At 44.2% G+C, this 26572-nt stretch overlaps 1 protein-coding gene across 2 annotated transcripts in view; it reads right to left on the bottom strand.

Moving 5' to 3' along the window:
- The window catches only part of ECE1 (endothelin converting enzyme 1), a 355802-nt gene that overhangs the window by 264199 nt on the left and 65031 nt on the right, over positions 1-26572 (bottom strand). The window contains exon 2 of one of the 2 annotated variants that reach the window (XM_069240079.1): positions 19790-19876. In XM_069240079.1, the coding sequence (XP_069096180.1) occupies positions 19790-19876 (87 nt within the window). Of the gene's footprint in view, positions 1-19789; positions 20060-26572 lie in introns of those variants that run through there. The other variant, XM_069240078.1, reaches the window with a different exon arrangement.

Below are 26572 nucleotides of genomic sequence, written 5' to 3' on the forward strand. Positions count from 1 at the left end.
TGTGGTGGGGCCGACTGTTTTGGCTTGGAGCAGATTGTGGGGGGGGGGGGGCAGATTGTTTGGGACTGGAGTGAGGCAGGATATTTTAGATTGTAGGGGACAGATTATTTTGGATTGGAGCGGGGCAGAATGGAGTGGGGCAGCATATTTTGGATTGGAGTGGACAGATTTTTTGGGGCTGGAATGGAGTAGATTGTAGTAGAGCAGATTGTTTTGGATTGTAGTGGGGCAGACTAGAGTGTGGCAGATTCTTCTGGACTGGAGTGGGGCAGATTGTTGTGGACTAGAGTGAGGCAGATTGTTTTAGACTGGAGTGGGGCATATTGTTTTGTATTGGAGTGGGTCCGATTGGAATGGGGCAGACTGAAGGGGTGATGGATTTGGCTGGGAGTGGGGCAGATTGTAGTGTAGCACACTGGGAAAGATAGTTTTTGAATGGAGTGGGGCAGATCGTTTTGGAGTGGGGCAGATTGTTTTGGATTGGAGTGGGGCAGATTGTTATGGCTTGGAGTGAGGCAGACAGCAGTAGGACAAATTGTTAAGGATTGGCCTGGGAAAGATTGTTTTTGATTGGAATGGGGCCGATTGTTGTGGATTGGAGTGGGGCAGATTGTAGCGGGACAGGTTTTAGATTGGAGCAGATTGGAGTGGGGCAGATTGTTTTAGATTAGAGTGGGGCCGAGTGATTTAGATTAGAGTGGGGCAGTGTTGTGGACAGGAGCGGATTGTAGTGGGGCAGATTGTTTTGGAATCAGGATGCGTGCAGTGGGGAAGATTGTTTTGGCTTGGGGTGGGGCAGACTGTTACTGATTGGAGTGGGGCAGACTATTTTAAAAAGGAGCAGGGCAGATTGTGTGACCGATTGGAGTATGGCAGATTGGAGCAGCTTTCAGTGGGGACCAATAGTTCTGGATTGGAGTGGGGGAGTTTGCTTCTGACTGGAGTGGGGAAGATTGTTTTGGATTGGCACAGGGTAGATTGGAGCGGGGCACTTTGCTTTTGACTGAGTGGGGCAGACTGGTATTGATTGGAGCGGAGCAGATTGTTTTGGATTGGAGTGTGGCAGTTGGCTAAGGGCAGATTGTTAAGTGGGGCAGATTGTTTTGAACTAGAGTGGGAGCGATTGGAGTAGGGCAAAATGTTTTGGACTGGAGTAGAGTAGATTGTTTTGGATTGGGGTGAGGCAGATTGGAATGGGGCTGATTGTTTTGGATTGGAGTGGGGCAACCTGTTTTTTTTATTGAGTGAGGTGGGTTGAGAAGATTGGGGTGTGGTTGACTGAGGTGAGTGGGATGGACTGGACCGAGTGGGGTGGATTGGTGTGTACACTATTATGGGTTAGAAACCATGTTGCCATGCAATACTTATAATAAGATAATCGTCATCTTTTCAGAACAGCACCCACAAACAAAAACTAAACAAAACATGAGTTGAAAGTGAGAAAATAAGACATGGCAAAATAAGGGAGAAAAGTTAACTATAGAAAAAAAAAAAAGAAAAAAAAACACACAACACCTTTGACATTTTGTTTGTCCTACTTTGCATGTTTTTGGCAGTCACACGCCTTGCAGGTCCCTAGAAGTTAAAAAGTAGTACCTCAATCACGCCAGGAGTAGTACTAAGTTGATCAATCAGTGCTTGGCCCCTGCTCCACAGACAGGAACGGAAATACTAGGTCTGTAGAGTCCAAGTAGAAGGCTGTAAAGAAGATTGCAAGGCAGGGGAACAAATGGTAAACAACGGGAGGGCTCAAAGCCCTTTTTAGTTAGAGTCTTGCAAGTTAGATGCATGCATTAGCAAAGTAGTTCCCAACCTGTGGTCCGCGGACCCCCAGGGGATCTGGAGACCTGGGCCTCTTCACAGAAATACATGCGTGCTTTTATATTTAAGACTGCATTTGTGCAGCAGTTTTAAAAGCACTGCAAAGTTCCCTGTACAAACATCGGCTTTCTGGCAAAAATAAAAGCATCAAGATAACTTTAGTGATTAATGTTCCTGTTGGAAAGAGTTTTGTCTAGTGACAGTTTTGGCTCTCTAAGGTAGCGCAGGTGGTTAATATGCCTGCTGCAAAGAACATGTATCAAGCAGAGAAAAGTATTTTATGTGAATAGCACAGTGGGTTACTACTTTTGTCACAGAGATTCTTGTGTTACTGTGCAGTTCATAAATTAAAACCGTAATCTAGCATTGTGCTTTATCACCTGCCATCAAAGAGTGGCATTCAAACTGCCTGGCACAAATTATAAAGTTTGTTTTTTCCCCAGTGTTTCGTTATCCTTATGCTGCTGAAAATGGGTTGCTTGTGTAGAAATACATTCTTAATATTAAAATCAAAGCTGACCACTGTTCTGTTCCAAATCCCGAGTTTGTGCTTCTCTAACAGAGCACTCTTAGAAAATGCCTACCAGTGTGGATGGCATGTGAATCCTACACCTTGTCGTCCCCTGTAAAGTGCTCAACACCCTACAGTGGTATGAGAGGTGTTATACAACACATCAGTTACACGTGACAGAGAGACTATGGAGATATGAGAGGCCCTTATGATTTTATTTCCTTTCCTCACTACGTATTTACGTGAAAAAGCTTTCTCAGATCTTGTGTGCCTAAAAAATAAAAACAAATTGCACAATCTGACCTGAAGACTCAGCTTTTTTAAATAAAACCAAACATTGAAAAGTGTAGCAACGATGCAGAGCCAACTTTCCCATTAAAATGATCGATTTTTGCATATTTTTGAAATTTGAAATATTTAGTAATTTTAGTATTTGTTTGATGTGTACTTGTTTGTGAATTACTGTTTTGACGTTTGAAATTTAAGTTGTACAAATTGCTCGAGGGTCCCCGGCTTCCAGTAGTGATTCAATGGGGGTCCTCTGGAATCAAACGGTTGGGAACCACTGCACTAGCGCATTCTCTCGTAGGCTCGACCCTAAATATTGGTCAAGGCATCATGCACTAAATAGTCAATGCCCACAGTTAATCCGGTGCTTAATACTGGCATTATTTTACATGTCTCATGAACAAAAAACAAAAAAAAATAATAATAAAAAAAAAAAAAACACTTTCGTTCTGTGTCAAAGAGCACTTTCAAATAAAAGGTCTCAAAGCGCCACAAAAATGCCAGCCACTGAAATGTTTAGTTTAAAAGTAATGGAGAGAATGTCCTAATTTGCTCAACAAAACACAACATCCTTGTGGAAATGCGATGAGAAACAAAAAGCACCGAAGGAGACCGATTTGTCAATATGAACAATCCCAGCTTGGGCAGGACCACCCATTTCTTCTGCTTGTACCCTCTTCTCTCCACCCCAAAGCTTGGTTCTGGATGCAGGGCGGATTGGCCACTTGCCCCTCCAGGCATTTCCACAGGGAGGGTGTTCCCAGAAGGCCATTTTATTAAATCTCAAGGCCCCTGCTGGCGCCTCTGTCTTTCACCAGCTCCAAGGTTATTCACAGTGGGGACATGGGGCCACTAGCGAGGCAGATCAGAAAAAGACCGGGTGGAAGGAAAGAAGGTCGGACTGAGCTTGTCCGCCTCGGCTGTTTTTGATAGGCGGAAAGGGGACTCCTAATAGACCAATAGAACAGTGCTACTGTGAAACACCCCAGGATGCGGAGGCAGGCGCTTTCTGAATGCCCGGCTTAGAAAAAGGTCCCTCATAAGTGCCGCCGCCGAGACGGTAATGCTAAATAGGCAACGTGTACAAAAAAGTTGTCATTTTACGACAAAACTGTAAGCTTTCCTGAAGACCCGAGGCTTTGGGGGGCAAGTGACTCTTAGGCATTCATTGACTTTTGCATTAGAAGCCCCGCTCTACCAGCCTTTCCGATGGGCCTGCCTTTACACCGATAGCGCCAGATGCCACGGTGACCAGATTATGAAATCCAAAAAACGGGCCTTTGCACAAACTACAATTTCACGTTAACGAGGGCAGGGGTGTCCTGTACCCCCACTCCCCGACGCTTTAGCAGCTACAGCGAGGGTGGGGTTCTTGATGGGCCTCTTCTGACTGCAACACGGCAAACAAAGGCTCAGAATTAACCTGAAAGGGTGGGAGAGTGAGTGAAAGGATGGATGAATGGGAGGGAAAAGGAGGGAGGATGAATGGGTGAGTGAAAGGGTGAATGGATGGGAGAAAGGATGGACGAGTGAAAAGGTAAACGTACGGATGAGTGGATGTACGGCGTGAAAGGCTAGATGGATGAGCGAAATGATGGCAGTATGGAGGAGTGTAAGAACGGATGGACGAGTGAAAGGGTAGATGGATGGCTGTATGAAAAGGAGGGAGGGTGAACGGATGATGATGAAAGGGTGGATGAGTAAGTTTAAGGATAGACAAGTGAAAGCGTAAATGGATCGATGAGTGGATAGATGGATCAAAGAATGGATGGATGGCGTGAAAGGTTGGATGGATGGAGTGCATGGAGTGAAGGAGGGACGGATGAGACAGAGGATGGATAGATCGTTTTGGATATGGATGGGCGGATGGACTGAAGACAGACTGAGGGAATGATGGATGAAAGATTGAATGGATGACTGAATGTAAGGGAGAAATGGTTATCAGCAAGTGGATGGAAGCATGAACGTATAGATGCTTGGATGGAAGAGACAAGCAAGTTCTTCTGGGGCGGGTCACAATGACCTACCTCGCTTGCTGGGCGCCATAAAAGCTTTTGTTGAAAAAATGAGGTATTTTAATATCCAGGCTACTCCCTTGACCGAGGAGCACAGAATGACTTAAAAGACAGCGCTCACAGAGAACACAAAGAAAGGCACTATAGGGAATATTAAATACAAAGTTCACTCGGAGTATGATCTGTGTTCATTAAGTTGTTTTTTTGAACCGGCTGGGCTGGTAACGATTCCTGCATTGGAACACACAAGGCGCGCTTCCCTCGGCCTTCCGATGAGCCTCTCTAAAAACCGGGACATGTGCCGAATTTAGAGAACTCTGTCAGCACAGATGAAGAAAAAAACAGGACGCCTGGTCGCCCTAAGGAAGTGTAAAACGAGGCTTCGCCCTCTGGGCACGCTGCTTGCTTCACCCTCTGGGCACGCCGTTGGCTTCCTCATGCCAGCTCCTGTAATGGTAACACTCGCATGTGGTCAGCGTGCCAGTGCCAAGTGCGACAGGTTTGCCTTTCTAATTACAGGCCCTGCGGAAACAACCAGATTGGAGTATTTACACTAGCAGGGTAAACACTCACGCATGTCTCGGGCTTCTTCATCAGCCTTCTACTCTCCTCGCGACCGTCATTTTTTCTTAACAGTGCAGTGTGCGAAAGAAGGGACCACGCATGCGCGTCCGGGCATACCTAGTCCCTGCACAGAACTGACTTCCCTCACCCACAGCCTCACTAGCATCTTAATGGCTCCAGCACACAATACTTCTCTCCAAATCATTTTATTTTGTATTTTAGTTCTGACTAGCCTGCGTAGTCTCGATAACCCCACAATTAAAATTAAAAAATAAATAAAAAATACAAATAGAAAGCTACATAGATCCTTCCATAACTGTGCTATATAAATGTCCTCCTTCATCCATTGATGTGCTCAGCTATCATTCCAGGTTGGTTCTGTAACCAGAACATACAACTTGTGTCAGTGAGTCAGCCCACTTCAGCCTTTGTCTATCTTGGTCTGTGAGGGACAGCATTTAGCGTGCATATGAACAACTAACTAAAAAGAAGCTGTGTTCTGTGCCAAGGCTTGTTGGCAATTTTATTTTGCGACTGCACCTTTGTTTCATTTTTTTAGGTCTCTATACTAGGCAACCGCCTGTGCTGTATCTTCGAGACCTCTTGTATTAGTGGGCTTAGAGACTGACAATTGCTTACCATTGGTTGGCTTTATTTGCCACTCATTTGTTTGCTTGTTATTGGTCAGATGCTGTAGGCTTCCTTATGCTTCCATTTTTTGTCCGACCCCCTGGATCATGGACACATTACTTGTGTTATTCCACTGCTCATTTTTAGGACTGCTACTTTCTTTGTGTTTGCCATTGCGTCAGAGCGCAGGTTTTTAAACTGGATCCCTCGTGTAATTCTCTCCCTTCCGATGGCAGTCTTTTTCACCACCTGCCTCACTACTCATGTTGCCTCCCGTATTGCTCGCACCTTCCCACCCCTCACTCCTTGCACTGTTGCTCGTGTTGGTTGTCCACTTCCCTCCTGCCCACCACTGTTGCTTGTTCCCACTCGCCTTTAGTTCTTGTTTTCCCCCACCCATTCGCCATCTGTTGATGATTGCCAACCACTCAACCCTTCCCCGTTGCTAGCATTCCTCACTCCATTGTTGCTGGATGTCCTCCGCTGTCCATCAGTTGTTTGACCCATTGTGTACAAACTTTAAGCAATGGGACCCAAGCAAGATGCTCTATTTTCTGCTTTGTAACTGTATCATGGTGGTGAGCACTGTAGAAAAAGGATCCTGAACGGCTCAGGCAATGGCTCCATATGCAGTATTGAGGACTTGATCTGTGTAAAGAAAGAAAACCCAGGGGCGGACCATTTTGAGCCCTAATACTTTACCACAGTACCACTACAATTAAGGGATAGAGTAACTACACAATTTATTTCGTCTCGAGTCCAATAAGTGTTGTGCTACTTGCCCAAATCTACTCACCAGGGCTCTTTTGTATAAAGCAACTGCCCTATGTTGTTCCCAGTTTGGATGGGCAAGACCAGAGTTCTGCAATGCTGGAAGCTAGGTGTGCTTCGGCAGCGTTCCCTGTGCATTGAGGAGAGGCACTGCACATTGACCTGCAGGACAAACACCTTCATTTCGATGCATTAAAAAAGGTAAAAATAATGACCTAGTACAAGATGGCAAAATAAAGTAAAACGAGATGCTGGTATTCCAAGTAAGGAAACTTGTTTGCAAGCATCAGAAATTAACACTAACCTGAAAGGGCCATCGAGTTCATAATGTGCAATGACATTTATTTCCCAACATGGTGAAGCTATAGTCTATAGTGTGGAAAAAGAATTTATAGAGTAATATTTTTTCTATTTTTGTGTGCAAAACCTGGGTTACACCAACTCAAAATACACCTGTCTCAGGGATTGTATAATTCATCAACCATTTATGAAAATGTACAGTGTGAAAATTCATCCATGTTAAGCCATCACCCCCCCCCCCCCCCCCCACCCGGTCCACTGACTGGTTAAGCTTGGTAAGGATCCTGGAGGTGGTAGCTTTACCTCCTCCTGCAGTGAAGATGCAGTCTCAGGCTTTGTAAAACTGGCTAAAATGCAGGTAACGGAAAAGGAAACCTACTTGTGCAAGTTATTTTGTTGCAATAATTTCTGGTGTTACCTCAATTCTTTTGCCTATAACAATGATTTGTCCTAAAAATCAATGGAATTGGCCTATTTGCACGCTCCCATGAGAAGGCAAGTTGAGTTTGTAGTTAAGCTTCCAAAAGAGGCTCTATAGTGCCAAATAGTTATTTCCCCTATAACCAATGTCTTCTTGATATCTTTCCAATGGACCCTTGTTCCTACCTAGAAGCCTGCATTTAGTAGTGTCCTTGTGCTCCACCATGCCCACTAACACTGACTGCTGCCTCTGTTGCAGGACTGGGGTAGTGTATGGGTCAGCAAGGTATTATAGGAGTGGGTTTCAGGTCATTGGTGCAACAGCCTCAGGTTGTTTGTTACACACTGATTTTTTTTTCCCCTTTATGGATTTAAACTGATTTTCCTGGAGAGATCTTTCTGCTGGCCTCTTTGCTCCTTTACCTGTCTGCAGCGTTTGATGCACTTGACCACAGTATTCTTGACGACCATTTGATACATTTCTCTTGTTATCAAGATCCCTTCTCCCAAGGATTGCCCTTTTTGTAAATCAAAGAAAGGCGGCTTGTAATTTCCTAAAACTGCACAGCAATAAAAAACAAAAGGTCTATAATCTTCGGGGGAATCACTCCTGTCGGTCCAGCAGCTTCACAACTCATGACTTGCCTGCTCCTGATAAATCTGGGCATCGATTTTGATCATGAGCCATATCTCAACTGTCAAATTCTCAAGCTTTGCTACACCGGTTTTCAGTGTCTTCATTGTCTGAAAAAAATGAGCCCTTCCTTCCAAGATGCATCTCCCAGTGGTATGCTTCCAGCAGAACAATGCATCCATTTAAAAGTTTACTTGGTTGATCGTGCCTATTACAAGATGGGCCCTAAGATGCTTTTTCACCTTTGGATACTTTATGCCCCCTTGGATACCACAAGATCAAGCTCTTTCTCTAGTCAATATTCCATATGTAAGAAATTACGACACGGCGGAAGGCCCTTTCATGTCATGTGCCCCAAGATTAGAGCTGCTTTACAGATCAACCTGCAATATATCTTCAATTTCGCTCAGTTTTGTAAAAAGTTAACAGTTTGCATTCCTAAATCCTTCCCTCGTCTCCTCATGGTTGTTCTTGTTGTGTCTTCTTCCTTAATGTCAGTGTCCTGGTGCTAGGATGCCCTCAAGTAGCCTTTGCACTTTATAAATGAGAATTTCTCTGCTACTCGCCCAGGAGTTGGGAGCGACTGCAGATCGCTTCACTTCAACATTAGGACACACTAGTCTGCAACTTTCCCCATAGTGGGTCGATATAACAGGGGAAAGGCAAGAGCCAGAAAACTTGCTCTGACTCAGATCAGGGAATTGTCTATCTCCAATGGAAAAAGAATCCAGACCTTCTTAGATCCCCTAATGCCACTGTAGAGATGGACATGCAGAACAAAGTCCAGATCATGTACAATTTCCAATAGCTGCCTCAAGCAAGGCTGCAGCAATGACCCTACAAACATTTAGGCTGCTCCTCGTGAGCATTCCGTTACCCAGTATCTTTATGACAAACGGTGACTTAGTTCTTGTGAAACCTCAGCCAGGGACCACACAAGTTTTAAATAATCCCTAATGCCCGTTTGTAAATATATACACACATCTACTTACAAAAATAAGTGGCCAAGCCCAAGGTTTTCCTGGAGGACCAGGGCCATCACTGCTAGATGTCAGTTGGAAAATAAGAGGAATGCCCCCACCTTTGTCATTCTTCCACCACCCTGCACTTAGTGTAATTACATCACACACCCGATTTCTCCATTTGACACTGTCTTACTATATTAGTCCCTTTCAGCCTTTATCTCTTGCCCTGGGTCAGTCTGATGAAGGAAGATGAAAAAGAAGTCTCGAACCCCAAAGATGAGGGCCAGTGCTCACTACCGGCACAAATCAGCACTCCCTGAAATGGCTACAAGACAGTAGCTGAGCCCTTACACTTCCCATGCTAGCTGCAAGAAGCTCAATAAACTGATACCGGTTTGTAGGAATCAGGACCAGGAAGTGACGCACTCGAACCGGGGCTGGAGGTCGACATGGGTGGTTGTACTTTAGCATGTATGTGATGTTACACACACCTGACTAGAACGCAAAGTTATTAGTTACAGCACGCCGCATCTCGCCACTTCCGGGTGGGTGATGGCTCAGTGCACCCTCGTCACGAGGCTATCCGAGATCTTTACTGCAGGCCCGGGGAAGGGGTCTGGGCTAAAGAACATTCAGAGCATTGGTTATCAAACCTGTCTCACACTTAAGTATCCAATCACAACACAGTTGTTTTTCACGGACACCGTGGGGGTTGCACTGACAGTCAAAAAGTGAAACAGGCACGGTGGCACATGAAATGTTATTTAATCAATGTAGGAAGGTGGTTCTGGTATTTTGCAAAGGGGAAATGAACAATGAGACGAGTTTGCTCAGCTGGGAATCACTGAATCGACATCCGTCTGGGCCGAGCTGATAACGCCAATGAATACGAAGACAGTCTGGGAGCCGAGCTGCCGCCATTCATCTTTAAATTCGTCATTTAAGTATCGCTCGCAGCGTTTGGAGCCTATGGCGCCGACATAAGGTCTACTGGGGCAGGCTCCATGGTGGTTGCGGGTGTGCAGTGTCAGACCCCCAAAGCTTTAAAATACAAATAATCTCAACAACACGCCTTCACCGTAGAAGAAAACGAAGCAACTCTGCATGAGGCGCTCCCACCGTGAAAGGCAAGACACGATGATTGATGCGCGTGGACGGTTGACTTCGGTGATTCACTTTCCGCACTGTGTGCCCTTTTCACGCCATCTCCTGGAATCAATCGCAGCCCCTTATGCTTAGCAACCTCCCTAATAATTCTCTTTCTCCCCTCTCACCCACCATGGTACACCGACAGACCAGTCCAGGCCAACATCTCCCTCCCCTGCGCCTGGCCACCACCTACCAATACCAGAGCCCCTACCTTTCTCTGGCGAATGGCACTGACCTCCTGCTCAATCGTTATTTGAGCTGATTTGCTATTTCCCCAAATGCAAGGCCATCTTGCTAGATAACTGATGATTGCACGCAGCGGCGTGGCGGGGTGGGAGGTGGGGGGGCGGGGGGGAGGAGGAGGGGTATTATCAAAAATTGATCTCGATTTTGGATTTTGATCATGCTTGTGAACAGAAACTTCAAATCCGTACAGGGTTCAGTATCATGAAGACTAGCTACAGTTCCTTCAAACTATCTCTACTGTAAACATTACGTTTTTTTTATTTTTTTATTTTTTATTATATAATGCGCTGTTCTGGGATTTACCATGTCCAAAATATTCTTAACACCAGGTAGCAGGTAGGAAAGTAAGGCACTGGGAGACAATGTACCTTGATAAGAATCGAATCTTGCAATGCGGGAGGGGGGCTGTGGAGAGATTCCGTTTTCAAGAGACAGGCTTATGTGTGCTAGGGGCTGGTGATTTTAGATCCACTTTAGTGCGTTCTTGGAATGCCAACGGAATATGGAATAAGATAAAAACAGGCATGGTGTCAAATATTCTCCTCAGGAATAGACTAGGCATAGAGTTCCTACACGAGAAGCCCCTTATGGGCACAAATGGGGAGGAGTAAAACCTTGGTACAAGTAGGAATTATAATGGGTTCAAACCATGACACTTGGCAACTGACTTATGGGTGAGGCATTTTAGCACACATGCCCCATTCAGTCCATTGATGGCAAAGCCAATAGATTTAGCCTTTGTTTTTTCATTTGCATTCTATGTTACTATGTAACTAGATTATAAATATTAGAAAAATGTTATAAAAATGTTTTACATTTGATAAATCGTTAAGTTGTTCATGTTGTAATGTATGTTAAATTAATAAACATAAACAACGATTTATCCAATTTAAAACAAACATTTTTATAACATGTTTCTAATATTTATAATCCAGTTAGATAGTAAGATAGAATGCAATAGAAAGAAACAAAGTGAAACCTATTGGCTTTGCCAATGTTTGGCTTAGCTTTCTGTGCAGTCTGTATCTCTCCGTTTCCATTGAAGAGTTCAAAGTTTATTTTAAAAATCATACCATTGTCTTTGGTGATAAAACCTTTTATGGTTTTATAGCGCCTTTTATTTGGTATTGAGACTAACTTTATTATCTTCATTAACGGGGTCAGGACAACATGACCTGCTCGAGGCTTCACCTTCCTAGTGCTCACCTCCTCTTGGACTCTTGTCATTCAGTGATAAGCACGCTTCTCGCCTTCAGCCTTTCCTGCTGGTCCTCCGAGTCCGTGGAGGGAACAGGAGGCGGGTCATTGCTTTCTTGCCCGTCTTGAGGCTCTATGCTCCCCATGTTTATCACCCACCATCTTCCCTGTGGTCCTGGCGGTTACTGCTCAGAGCCACTACTTGAAGCGGGTTTCTGCTTCTGGTTTCTAGGCCACTATTTGTTTGGAATGGACTCGAAAAAGAATGCATTCTAAATTAGTAAAATCCATTGAAGAATGTTTATTAATGTGGTGTCCATCTTAAAAGATATAGGGCCTGATTACAACCTTGGCATATGGGATACTCCGTTATAAACTCGAACCATGTTACAATTTCCATTAAATTTAATGGAACTTGTAAAACAGTGGGCGGGATATCCGTCACGTTTGTGACAAAGTATCCCATTCGCCAAGGTTGTAATCAGGCCCATAATGCTGGTTATACCTAAAGGCCTCCAAAGTAGATCATGCCTAGAATTATGTTTTTAGGATCCCTTAAATGTAGCTTCTTCCCTTTATATGTGATTGTTTATTTTATTTCTGTGAAATAAAAAGTCACGAGAACCAGGGCATGTGAGCATAAGGGTTGCCGTAGTAGAACACTTTTTGTGACATTCCCTCAAAAAAGTGGTTATCACAAAGTATACACAGTGTTGATTTAGTTTCGATAAGGATACTTGGTGCAGGTATTCCTTTTCTTTAAATACATGTGTCCCTTTTTTTTTTTTTTTTACTCCCTTTAATGGATATGAATTCTGGTATTTTTTGGCAAACAACCGTTCTTTACTTATGTTTATGAACAGGTTTCTAAGATAAAAACATTTAGGTTTCTCAAGTGTTCGAAAGATGGAGCTGCACCATGTTCTCGCAGTTACTTTGAATTCAATGTAAACTGCACTAGTCAAATATGCACACAGAGCTGTAAACTAAGATGTAAACAAGTACAGCACGCAATCGTGTGCCATGCAGGCAAAACCTAATAAAAAATAAAAAAAAAGTTGCTGCTGGCCAGTGAAAGGACACTGGCCGCCAGAAGTAGTACTTGGTCTCACAGCCACCGCATGGACAGAGAATCTGAAGAGTTAGAAGAAGCCGGACGTAAGGAGGAGCTGCTGACCAATAAGAAGCAAGGAAATGAGACCCATGTGGGAGTCAGCCAATGGCAAGTAGAATGATGTGGGATCAGCCAATGGTAAGTAATAGGCAGGCTTTTTACCCCCACCCCCCCCCCCTTTTAATTTTTTCCCCCCCCCCATTTAGTAACACAAGACTTCACACGCACAGCACGCAAGCACGCACACACAGGGCAAAACCTGAAAAAGGCATTGCTGTTTAGCAATTTCAGTAATGCTGGCCAGCAAATATTTGATAACCTTCCAGAGGAACAAGCGCAATATAATGAACTTGGCACTTGGGATGAGTATACAGAGGCCATTATACATGTGGGAAGGCTTCGTAGAAGAGCCTTGTAACATGCTCTAAATGCACTGATACCAGGTGAGAATACATTGTTGCTTTCCACATACCGGCATCTACATGCAAATTTGAGAGAAATATTGACATAATGTTAAGGGATCAGTTTGTATTTAGTTGGCATTAAAAAAAAAACAAAAAAAAAAACAAACAAAAAAAAAAGATACAAGGGAGACTGTTGAGTCTGGAACCTCGCCCTGGATACATTTTGAATATTACACAGAAGATGGGTTCCCCCATCTTATTAATTTGAGGTCTGGGACCACGGGTAAACTAAAACAAACAAAACACAACATCCCACTCGACCTGTATTGCTTCTATTGCAAATTTCATTTACTGTGGTCTGAGCAAAGAACCGATTCTGGCAATTGAAACAGTTATTACATACATTTTATTTACTACTTGTTCATCATTGATTTATATACGTTTCATTGCTTTTTTCATATATCAAAACATTGTTACAATACTCAAAACCACCATTTTGTGAGCTAACAGTACATTGAGCATTTCCATAAAAACATGGTCAATACAATGTATCACAACACTACTACATACACTATTAATATCCCCCAATTTGTCAATATACTCTCGCACACCCATGGCAGAACCTCATGCATCCACACTAACCCCATTCTCACCACTCCCATCCGCAACCAACACGCACCAGAAAACGCAACGGAAATAGATCTTCTCAGCTGTTGTAGTGTTGCAGGTTGGGATCCCACTTTAAAAATTGCAGACGCGCGTTTCAGTGGGAAAAATAATTCTGAATCTACCTTCTTCAGGTAGAAGCTTTGATGAAAATGTACTCTGGTTGACCAATGGGGGCTCATCAATCCCAGAGATTCACTTTATCTTGCTTCTAGGTCTCAATACAAATGTTTTTTCACAGTGACTTAAGCTAAAAATGCTCCTTATATTTTCCCCTTTGTGCCTGTGTTTGGTTTATAACATTTTGACTATTACAAGGGCATAGAAAGGTTAAAGCCATCTAAGGTATTGGCCGACGATGGAGACCAACATGCATCTGTGTATGCTGTTTAACAATAAGAGAAGAATACTAAATAAAAAAATAAAAATAAGTGGGTCATATTCTGGTACGTTACAGATGCATTTTCCCTTCACCTTTTAAAATCGCTTACGCTCTCATGTCTTTCCTGCATATTTGTCTAGTTTTCTGGATGCCTGACTCACTCCCATTCCCTCCACGCCAAATTCCACTCTTTTGGGACACTCTTTTTGTTTGAATAGATGAATGGAAGGAAATTTAATGTTCCTCTTAAGTGATCAGAGCTGACTGGTAAACTTCCGTGCTAGGTAGGGCACAAAGAAGAAAGCATAGTGAACCATGCACATTCTTTACGGGTTTAATATTAAACTGCAAATAAATGACGAGGCACCAGTTACAGCTTTGTGGAATTTAACATGTTCCTCACCAGCCAACTTTCATGCAGTGATATCCACGATTTCCTTCACAGACATCACAGGCGGATGCGGAACAAAGACTGCTGCTCCTCAAAGGACTGGACTGTTGGGTTTGAGGGACAAAGTACCATAGATCATCCAGCTATTGACAAAGTCTAGTCATTCTGATCATTCGGTGACCACCTCTAGCCTTTCAAGGACTATTCCACGGACAGATCAAGACATCAACCCTGAACACCAGCCACAGATGGTCTGGACTGCCTCCAGCAGCCAGATGGCAAAATTAACTCCCATGCATGCATCCCTTTCCTAACCATGAACAGACCATGGAACCTCATGAGTAACCAAGGGCAGCGGGTGAACCTCAACCATTCTGCATGCACTTTACAAAGATAGAACCCTAAACATTGATTCGCCAAAACATAAGGGGTGACAGAAAGGAAGTTACACACTCTCAGATGCTAGAAAAAAAAAAAGACGGTTGTCATTCTGACCCAACAATACTCCTTAAAAAGCCTCCTCTTTGCTAACAAGTCGGTTAGGGGAAGAGCAACAAATGAAAACTACAGAAAACAATTTCTGTTCCAGATTTACTCTTTATGGCAGAGACTAGGAGTGGGGAGGGGAGCCTAAAGAGTACCACCCATTCCAGGTCAGAATGGTTACCAATGTCTAAATCCAGGATTTCTGGTAACTTTGGTGGTAGCATGATTAGAGTCTAAGGCACAGGTTTTTCTCCTTTACTCTGCAGGCATACCACTTCTTGACTCTTACATGAAAAAGATCCGTTCAGTCTCCATAACTGGGGTCTTTCGTTTTCATCATGACTAAATTATGGTTGCTGAAAGGGTGGATGTGTGTGATACGAAGTGGTGGTTTCCTTTTGATCAGAAGTGAGTGTGAGAGGTAGAAAACTCTTCTCTTTTGTAATGGGTGAGAGATGTCCACCTGTGACGTCAGATTCTGCACCTCCACACCCTATCCCCACCTCCACAACAAAGATGTATCTCGTGGAAGCATGAGGTGAGTGGGTCTTCAGCCCATTCCTTCCGGTTTTAGACTAGGCTTCCCTTACCGGAGCAAATCTCATCTCTCCCCCCACTGAGGCCATCTGCTATGACAACAAAGATTAAGACAGAAGAACAAACATCACACTAAACTGGTTTGAGTGTCTACAGTCGGCAGGAAGTCCACTTAAGTGCCCAGCAATGGCACCTTTGTGATAAATGGGCAAAGAGGCAGCCATCTAGTGAGTGAATTACATATGTGAAACAAGAAAACCAGGGGCCAATAATAGCTTCCCAGCGTGACCAAATTGAGTTATCCTGGGGGGGGGGAAAAAAAAAAAAAAAAAAAAAAAAATGTATTTTACTGAGCTTCTCGCCCACCCCCCCCCCCCCCCCTCCCCACCTCCCCACCTCATTGTCAGGTATGATAGCAACTTCCAACACAGGACTTCAGAGAGTGAGCTGTTAAAAAAAAAAAAACCTTTATAATTTTAAAGAGACTGCCGTATTTTCACACGTTGTTTGCTGCATTATTTAGATGCAAACTGTTTTCAGAGCTCGGATCCTGCATTGGCTCTCCCTGGCAATTTGCTGGCTCGCCCACCTTTTGGTTCTACATTCAATGCCACTGGGTGAATTTTAGAAATTGTACCAAGGCATATATGAAAACTGTAATGAGTTTTGGTCTGTATTCCAACAGCGAAAATCGTAAGGAGTACCACAAAAGCATACACTTCAGTTGTAAAGCCGAAGTTCTATATAGATTACATGCTTGTGAATCCTTACAGGATGCACAAAATCACAGTACAATCATCCGTTGCTTTTTATGTGGGTTCTACTGAGGTACTTTGCAAGGAGTACATCAAAAGCTTGCAATATTACTTTAACAATGTTCTATCAGGGGAAATTTAACGATCACTACGTTTGTTCTATGTGCTTGTGTGGTGAACAAGTCATAGCTGGATCCACAAGGGGAGAACACTTAGGCTTCTCACAAGCATGTCGTACAATCACAGCAAGGAGGTCGAACCTCAATGTTTGACCTGGTGGCTATGATCGGTAACGACGAGGCCCGTCTGGATTGCTTCAAGGATGAAGGCCTACATTCATAGCACAAGCATGTAGCACAATGATAGCTATGAGGTTATACTTCCATAGCAATATGGGCGCAGGTTTACATCTACGGCACAAGTACAACAAAGCATTGTGGTATGTAGGAGTACCTACCAACTCTGCATTAGGGATGAAGGTTTACATGCGCTGCACAAGCACAATGGTAGAGATGAAGGGACCCCTCGATTGCACTGTTGATGAATGCTTACATTTGTAGCACAGGCACAATAGCAGCAATACTTTAATTGTATTACAGGTGAGAATTTACCTACATAACATAGCACAGCATTTTGATATCGGACTTAGAGACATAATTGCATTATAGGCGAGTGTTTACAAGTGCCTTAAGGAGTGCATAATATAGTGCAACAGAGTCAGTGAGGGAATAGCAGGCTTGAATTAGGGACACGTTTACATGTATCCCAAAACCACATATAATATTGGTCGCAATGAGGTACTTGGATTGAATTATGTGTTAATATGAACATTCGAAGTAGAAGCTTATAGCTCAAAGATATTAGAGAGGTCATAGATGAATTCCATTGTGTCAAGGTCTACATTTATAGTACACATAGCACATTGGTAGCACTGAGGCCCCACCTAGATTGCATTATGTTTGAATGCTTACATTAATAGCAGAAGCACATAGCATGATGAGAGCAATGAAGTCATGCTAGGATTGCATCACACGTGGTTATTTACATGTATGGCACAAACACGTGGCTCAATGGTAGCAAGGGGGCTCTCGTGGATTACGTTCTGTGTGAATGTTTACGTTTATTCCACTTAGCACAATGGTAGCAACGAAGCCCCCTGTTGGTCTGCATGATAAGTCAATGTTTACATTCACATCACAAAGATGTAGCACAGCGACCCAATAGAATGCTTGCATTGCCTTTGCAACCATAACCGCTTTCGGTGCCCACTCGAGAACCAACAGCAGAACAACCCACGTAAAGACCTACAGACAGTTTGGTCACTCCAGCGGCAAGTCCCACCCCGATGTAGGCAACAGAGTGTCTCACAGTTACCCATAGATGTGCATACAGCAGTCGGGGGTTTAGAGAAGCCTTTAACTTTGCAGACCAGAACATGGCACACTAGCTCAAGGACATATGTTGAGGGAAAAGCAAGAGAGGATCTTTTGCACCATAGTGGCAGTACAAGATTAGTATCCTATATGGAAAAAAAAGTATTTTTGACGACCCTTGGTAGTGCCAAGAAGTCATGGGGGCTTTAAGAAGATGCCTCCAAGCATTTTATACATATTCTTCTGCGCTTTTCCGACGTGGGTTAGTGTCGGAGGCACTCCAGAGCACTCACTAAGTAAAAAGGATTACGTTTGCAGCCTCAGCGGCACTGGCTGTGCCCTACTAGCTGAACCAGGGCTGCCGCAGTCTGGAGGAGGTCCGGCTGGACACTAGCCAACTGTAAAAGCTGCCCAAGGAGGGGGTGAAGGCACACTGACTTCACAGGGGACACGGTTGCCATCCACCTTAGAACAAATACTGGCCGTTTGTTTACAATCTGCTGTTCTTGAACAGCCAAGAGCTGGAAAGTGAAAAAAATAATGTAAAATTGCCAGCATTCTGTTGTAACCTAGCAATTACTCCTTTGTTTGCTGTAATTATCGTTGTGAAGCAATGTTCACAGCTCTGAAATACTTTTTACCTATTTGTTCGCTGTTTTAGGTTTACAAAAGAGAAAATACCAGATTTCACTACTGTTCCCGATATTTTGACAGGTCAGAACTTACAAATACAGGACATGCCAGTGAAAAGCTGCCCTATGGGACCTACTGACTTTGCCTATGGTGATTGGCCATGCTGTACATCATCCATGACTATTCAATATGGCTAATGAATTACAAAAACAAAAAAAACTAAAAACTTTTGATAGCTTGCTACCTCATTTGGTAGGTGCACACACCACACATCCTATAAAATGCAGTGGCCACTTTGACATTAACTACAAAGAAAAATAAGTGTTGGATCAGTAACTAAAAAGAAAATTGTGAATGTGGGTTTTTAAGCTGGTGGGGGGAAGCAACACTGGAAGTTGAAACACAAGGGGTAGGGGGATTAAGCAACACGTGGGGGACAAAGGGTGGGAAGAAAGACTGAGAAAGAGCTATGTGGAGCACAGGGGAAGTAAGCTGTAAAAATAATATGGAGCAGTTGGGGAGAAGCACATTGGTGAGACAGCAAAAGGGGCAGTAAGATTGCAACATGAATTGGGCAGGGAGAAACAACAGGTGAGAGAAAGCAACACAGAGTGCAAGGAGAGAGACACAAGGTAGACAGCTGGAACACACATGAACCACCCCATAGAGTGCTTAACACAAAAGGAAATCAAGCAGTGGAAGCATAGAAAAAAAGCCACTGAAACAAGAAGGTGAAGAGGTTATGCTCCAAGGGAGGAATAAATACATGATTGAGAAGCTGGCACATGAATAACAAGCAGGCACAAGAGAGTGGCAGGAAAGCCATCCAATGATAAAGCAGTGGGCGGGCTCTAAGCACCAGTATGCTCTTGGGAAGCCCACACGTTCTTGCAGGAGGCAGCGCATGAGCTTTCTAGTATAGTAGGAAAGACCTAATAAAAGGATGAATATAATGCAATGCATCACAGAAACTCACTTTCATTGAAAATCATAAAGGAGGGCTTTAACACCGCCAATCCGGGTAGATTTCAGATTCCCTTTACTCGAAACCGAATTACACATTCTGATGCCCCTCCCAAAGGTCAAGAAGACCTCCTGCTACAACCAGCATAGGAAACCAGAGCGAGTACAAAAAAGGAAAAAAATACAAACAATACACGGACATGCAGAGCTAATCAGAGTTCCTTGTGTAACACAACCTAGAAGAATGTGCGAATGTCACACTTCCTCATCCATCACAACAATAAGAGCTGCATCCCAGAACATGATAATAGCACCACGTTGGCCAGCATACACAACATGCAAACACTTCCCACATAGACTCAAACCAGAAAGAAAACCCTTCTAAACACACATTAACATGTTGCAGAGTACACCAGCGCGGGTTAGCTCTTCAGCACCCCACACCGGTGTAGTAAGCGCTATACAAATAACAGTGCAATAGTAGCACGAGATCATACTTGGATTGCATTAAGGGTGAATATCTACATGTACAGCACAAGCACAAAGCAGTACCGTGGTATTAACGAGATCCTACCTGGATTCCATTGGGGTAAATCTCGCCCTCGCCGATGGAGTCCAACAGCTCCTCTTCGTCCAGCGTGGCCCGCTTGTAGGTAGACATCTGGAGGGTTAAATGGAGAACAGATTCTCTTAGAGTTTCCATGACTCCACGGGCTCCGGGAAAGGCTAGGTATATGCCAGGTCAGAGGGGCAGCTGCCCGGCGTGGCCTGCCCAGTACATGCTTCTTTAATTCCTTCTAGGGCCGTGGCTGGCACAAGCCCTCACGAGCACCAGCAACCGGACTGAAAGGGGCCCAGACCACGCTAACACCCCTTCTTACAGAAACCGGCCGCGCATGGCAAGAAAAACACCTCAAATAAAGAGACGGCAGCAGCACCTGGGACCCGGGCCTGTGGGACACCAGGTTATATAAAACATTTCTGAGTCGTGCCAAGTTCGGAAGAGCTCTGCGGGTAGATTATGTTACAAGAGCGAACGAAATAGCCCACCCGTGGGGGGTTGGTGCTTCTTGGGAAGCTTTCAGCCGTGTGAACGTCTTAGTCTGAGAAAATACGCGCTCGGGTCAGGGGGAAAAACAGGAAGCACTGTAAGCTGGTGAAGTTTGTAAGCCTACATTCCAAAGTAGGTTAAAAGGCCGGCCAATGTTCGCAAAAGCAGTCCACCCGGTTTTCCCATGCCCGTCAGTCATTTGTAAGCTCCACCCCCACCTTCGATCACAACAGAAAGCGCCTGTCATTAGCCCTATTGGCCCTAGAAATTAAGTTGTCTGGAGTCCCGCCCCCTTTCTTTGCGTCACAGCGTGCAGGGAGTACAAATACCACAGCCCTCTCAATTAGCCATCACAGGTTCCAGGGGTCTTTGGACCTAGGGTGACCACCTGGCATTGATGCAAATTCAGGACAAAGGGTAAAAATTCAGGACAAAAGGGTCAAAATTCAAGAACAAATGTCAGTTTTACAGACACACTCAAGGGAGGCCATGCCTCAGTATGTTTTCAGTGCATTTGTTTACTTTTTAACATAGCACTATTTATTCACTGTGGTCTTTTTGTGATTGCCTCCTGGTATGCTACATTCAGGCGTCACATTACGTCCTTGTTCAGTAGTAAATTAATGCCCTTCAGTACTGCGGCAAGGCCATCACCCCCTACCCAAATCTACCCAATCTTTGAGGAGAAATTGAGGAGCACATTTTTGATAATGTTTCTGAACGTTTTAAAACCCCTGGCAAACAGTTTGGAAAACTGTAAGGTAATTAATCTTATGTAAGTTTAAACACATTGAACAAAAACATCTGGCTTACCCTAACCACCCGTGGACTTTCAATCTAAAAAAAATATATAAAGTGGCGGGGCAGATGGTGTGGCCGACAGTCCCACACCTAAATGACAGGATATGAAGAAGCCACAACTTGTCTGTTGTCACACAGCACTAGAGTGTGTGCCTGGGACTCTACATTTATCTCACAAGTCTACTCTGCACGGACACTGCACCACTCTGCGTTACTGCACTCTCTGCCACTCTATTGTATGCCACTCTGCCACTGCCCTCTGTGCCAATACACTCTAAACAACTGCACGGCACTGCCCTCTACTCTGCATCACTGCATTCTACGCCACTGCTCTGTGCCACTCTACATCACTGCACTGATTCTACTCCGCAACATTACACTCTCCGCCACTGTATTGTACACCAATCTACTCTGTACTACTGCACTCAATGCCACTGCACTACATGCCAGTCTTCTCTGCTTCACTCCACGCAACTGCTCTGTAAAGCAGTATACTCTACACCACTCTGCACTACGCCACTGCACTCTGCCACATGAGTCTACTCTGCACTCTATGCCACTGCACCACTCTACACTACTGCACTCTGCCACTGTATTGTATGCAACTCTCCTCCACTGCACTCTATGCCACTCTACTCTGTCCCATGCCACTCTAAACCACTGCACTCTACGCCAATGCACTCTAAAAAACTGCACTGTACCCTGCAACACTGGGCTCTACGCCACTGCTCCTATGCCGCTTGACTCCACTCCACACCATTATGCCATTAACAGCAGCCACTCAAATGTACAATATGGCTAAAACACATTGGCAAGGCCAATAACTCTTGCGCAGACGAGACCTATTGGCTTTGCCAGTGTTTGTTAGTACTATGAGGTACCGAGGCCCCTGGAAGAACTGTGAATGTGTAAGTTCTTATTTTAAACATGCATTTGACGCTTCGTCAGGGATAGTAAGCGCTATATAAATACAATTACATCATAATATAGGCTGCTACAAAATGCGCAAATACATTTCGGTTAAATATTAAAAAGTGCTTCTCAAATACAGAGTTGAATAATACAGTTTATACATAGTACTAACTTTTTTTCATAACACTCCATTAAAACCACACACTCCACAGCTCACCTTGAAATACCCTTAAGGTACCTATCTAAAAGGAAAACATCTTTTGCCATCAGAAAGCTTTAAGTGACTCCTTTGTTTAAAGTCAGTGCAGGTTTTCAAGACCCTTTACATTTGCAGATTTACCAGTTTGCACATTTGCATTTCCTTAAGGGAGGCACTCTAGCAAGAAGGCCTTTTCTTATCTGTCTGTCCCTCCCTCCGAGCACAGGGGACACCCTGCCTTTCAATCCAGCTGGGGAAACTCATCTGCCCGCAATTTCGCCCTGCCTCCGTTGTCCTTTAGGTGAAAGGCTAAAATTACGGACACATGCCATCTGTTAAGGTTTTCATCACGGACAACGGACGGCAGGGCGGAATTACGGGCAGTCAGTGAAATGTACGGACGGGTGATCACCCTATGTGGACATGTTAGTCCGAAATGACCGATTAATGTTCGGAATACACTTATACCCAGGGAAGGACTTCCTTAGGGGAGTTTTTTAGGGTCGAGCCTGCGTTGCATGTGCTCGCGCATGCGTTACGCAGCAAGACTCTTTTGTATTTAGAAAAGGGTTCGGAGCCCTGTCAACTTCACGTCAGTGTCTTTTATTGGTTAGTGGGCTTCCCTAATAAAATCTGCTTCTTTCATTAGTCAAAGGCACGCATATGTCATGCCTTTTCCGGTGGCAAGCCCTCATCGAGCTAAGTGACCAAGTACAGAAAACATGCGAGGCTCGCTGTTTTCCATCGGGCTCGTGGACTTTTATCTCTAATTCACGAGCGCGATCTCGCTTGGCAGAAGTCGAGCGCTTTACATACTGGATTTCACTTTTTCGGGTTTTGTACATAAATACACTTTTGCTCGATAGGTGAAAAGTTGTGTTAGGAGTTTACAACGCGATCAGCTCTAACATGAGCAAACGCAAGACCCATTGCATTGTAAATGCTTGTTCTTTTTGATACTCGAGTTCATGTCATTCAGGTCACCAATTTCCATTCCGAGGCCTTCCTAAAAAGGCACAATCTGTAAGTAGTAGCCTTCATTCATTTCAACCAAACCAACTGAAGTAACACACCTGAAAGAAACAATTTCTAAAGGCAATCAAAAGAGGTACCCTTGTGTACCTGATGACATGGAGACATTTTTGGTACTCAAATGTAAGTCCTAGCTGTCTAGGTATATGGCTGCCTCTTGAGGGTCCAAGATGTGCAATGGACGAGGACTGGTACGGAGGCAGGGGACACTGGTACACTGAAGTTTCCGGTGTGTTTGGAGACCTTGCATTCAGTGGAGGATACCAGGCGCGTTTGACTGCTCATGAAGTTCCAAGGTTCCTGGTACAATTGTACCCTGCAGTAACCGAGACAGTTCTAGACTGGAACCTTGTGGTAAGGGATCAGTGCACCAAGCACTTCAAGAGGGTTTGTAGAAGAGCGCCCTCCCTACCCGGTTGGTTGTGGACCATGACCGTCTGCGATAGGGTGTAAATGAAAGTGCCACTGGGATTTTGCAAAGAATCCTAGACGTGTGAACAGCTTGATCATCAGGACTGTGTGCGACCCTAGGGGTAAAAGAATAGGACCTTCAGGCCCAAACCTTTGTATAGGTTTATCCCCACGTGTGAGGTTTTGTGGTCACCTGAAGTCACAGGTGCTCTTCTAGTTCAGTTACCTAATGCTCATTCTCCAAGTATACCTACATGGATAATGTCTAGTTCCAGAGGCTTGTTGTGTGCTTCAGAAAACATGTAGTGAGGCAAATTATTTCTCTCCTGTAACAAATCAAATTAGACCTTCCCATGGTTGTGGCCAGCCAATCATCTGCTTAGTCTGTTGCACATTAGGGGGTGAATGTGCATGTCTACAAGAACCTCTGCCCTACCAGGGTGCAGTACTTTCAGATGAACATGTGAGGGATTTGGAAGAGGACTATGCTTTCTGCCTTGCCCAAAAACACAAGACACAGACACACCCCCGACCACCAGTAGAAAGGACAGTCGAACATGATCACATTCAAGTCTCATTGAACCTATATGCTATGTATATTAGCTGTACCCCAACCCCTCCCAAATTCCCCTTTAACCAACCTCTCCACACTAGTCAACAGCAACAGAAAAGACTGACAATCCCTCACATTATTTTTTATTAGACATACGAACTGTGCCCACTGCAGGAACTGAGTGGCGACCAGATGGGTTCTGGTCCCAACAACTGTTCACATGCTGGAACCAGGATCTAGGTCGACAAATTACCATAACCGTTGTTTCAGTACAGTGTTTCAACAATTGTACCCACACTGCATCCGGGGAAAAAAGGAATCCACCTCAACTTGAAGAAGAGCTGGAAGTTGTCTCCCTCACTTCCCCCCATGGACTTCTTACAAATGATTTACTCGAAAGACAACCAGAGCTTCCTGGTGTCCGAGCTGCAGCCTGGCTTGCATTAGGTGTCAAAAGTAAAACACTCATCGGAATTAGACACATTCTGCTCATTACGTCACATACATTCAAAATTAACAAGCACTGGTAAAGCCAAAAGGTCGTTTCTTTGACCTACTGACTTCGCCAATGTTTTTACTAATGATGTACAAAAATAAAGAATGAAAGAAAAATGGCACAGTGACACTAGCATGCGTTTTCTGCTTGCACGAATGTGCTTTTTCTACAACAGGGCAGCCGGTCGCAGACTGGAAAGAACATTTGGCTAGTGAAGGAAGGATTGGAGAAGCCAAGGTTAAATGGACGGAAACGCCAGTAAGGAGGGGGATTTTTTTTTGGGGGGGGGAGGGGGGGTGAGCAGGAAACAGGCAAGAGAGCAACGAAGGAGCTCTGGGTTGCTGCGCAGATGGGGGGTAATATATTAAAAGGCAGAAAAGCCTCTGGTATTGAAAACAACTAGCTGGGGTTGGGGAGGAGGAAGATAAACACGGGCAGGTATTTGAGTGGTGGCAAACATTATGCTGGGGAGAGGACAGGAAAACACATGTACTCTCGTGGAGTCTTTAAAGAAAAAGTAATTCACTAAAAAATGAGCAGTGGAAAGATAGAAGTCAGCCACTCGAAAGATGGTAAAGAAGCTATACTCAAGGAAATGGACAAACTCAAGAGAAAAGAAAGCCACTGAATAAGAAGAAAGCAAAGGAGAGCGGCATGAAAGCCAACCAATGCTAAGTAACAGGCCCGCTCTAAACTCACTGTCAATTTCCAGTGCGCTCTAGAAGAGGCCTTTCGACAACAGACCGCTAAAAGTGATCAGCGACACCTAAACATAGTTACAATATTCCAGCTGGCAAAAATATATAATTCCTTTTAAGAGTGCATATCAAATATTATCACAGTAAAAATCTTGTACCCTCTTCCCCACCACCTCTCTGGTTTGTCAGAGGGGCTATCCAGAACCAAAGTCCCTAAACCTACTCCAATAATTTGAGTTTCCATTTAACAAAATAAATATTTACAGGATTCAACATGGCATAATACCAATCCACTCTTAAGGGATTTTGGCTTTAACATACGTTGTTTGCAACAAGTAAGTCTAGCCTTCTGCTGTAACTTTTCACAAAAGGTTGACATGACCTATAGCATCAGACATAACTTTTCCTAATAAACCAATCAGGTCTATAACATTATCTCTGGCATATCACCATAATCAACTCTGACCAGCTGTGCTGCACATAAGCTTTCTCAAAAGGCAACCCCCAAGTAAGTACTCATACAAACACAAAACAGGCCAAAGCATATATAGTCTTTAAGACAGTCAACAAGATTATCAAAGTGGAAATCTTCAACCCCCCCAAAGTTTGTCAGTGGGAGTAACCAATGCCAAAGCCTCTGCCTACTACAGTAATGTATAAAATTCTAGGTAACAATACCAGACTACAGGCTTTAACATTTTGCAAAAACGATCTACTCCTGAAGGCCTAGTGTATTCAGTATGAAAAAGGTAACCATCAGGAATACAGTCAAAGTTGAGAACTTGCGCAAAATTACAGTTTTAATTAGGGAACCTAAACAAGAACCCAGACAGCCATCAATACAGGACAATCAACTGCATCAGCATTCATCTGCATAATGATGGGCCTTCCTGGGCAAGAAGGGTGGAGAGGCTCTCACACTTCAAAGGCTAGTGGCCTGTCCTCACACAAAGGACCAATAACTCTCCTCCTCCCCCTCAGATCTTCTGGCAGACAGGACTGGGGTAAAAGGTGAACTAGTCCATGTCGAAACCATTCTCTGAAGTCTCCTCCACTTCAAAGGCACATTTGGGTATGTATACTGGGTCTGTGAACCCCCTCACACACTCAGACACTTCTGGACCTACAACTTGACTGTCAGAAGGACTGTGGTGCTGGCCAAAGGACTCATCTGGACTGTTGTTCTGGAAGGACTGCTCTCCTG

The sequence above is a fragment of the Pleurodeles waltl genome, chromosome 6 (genome assembly GCF_031143425.1).
Source record: "Pleurodeles waltl isolate 20211129_DDA chromosome 6, aPleWal1.hap1.20221129, whole genome shotgun sequence".
NCBI lineage: Eukaryota > Metazoa > Chordata > Amphibia > Caudata > Salamandridae > Pleurodeles > Pleurodeles waltl.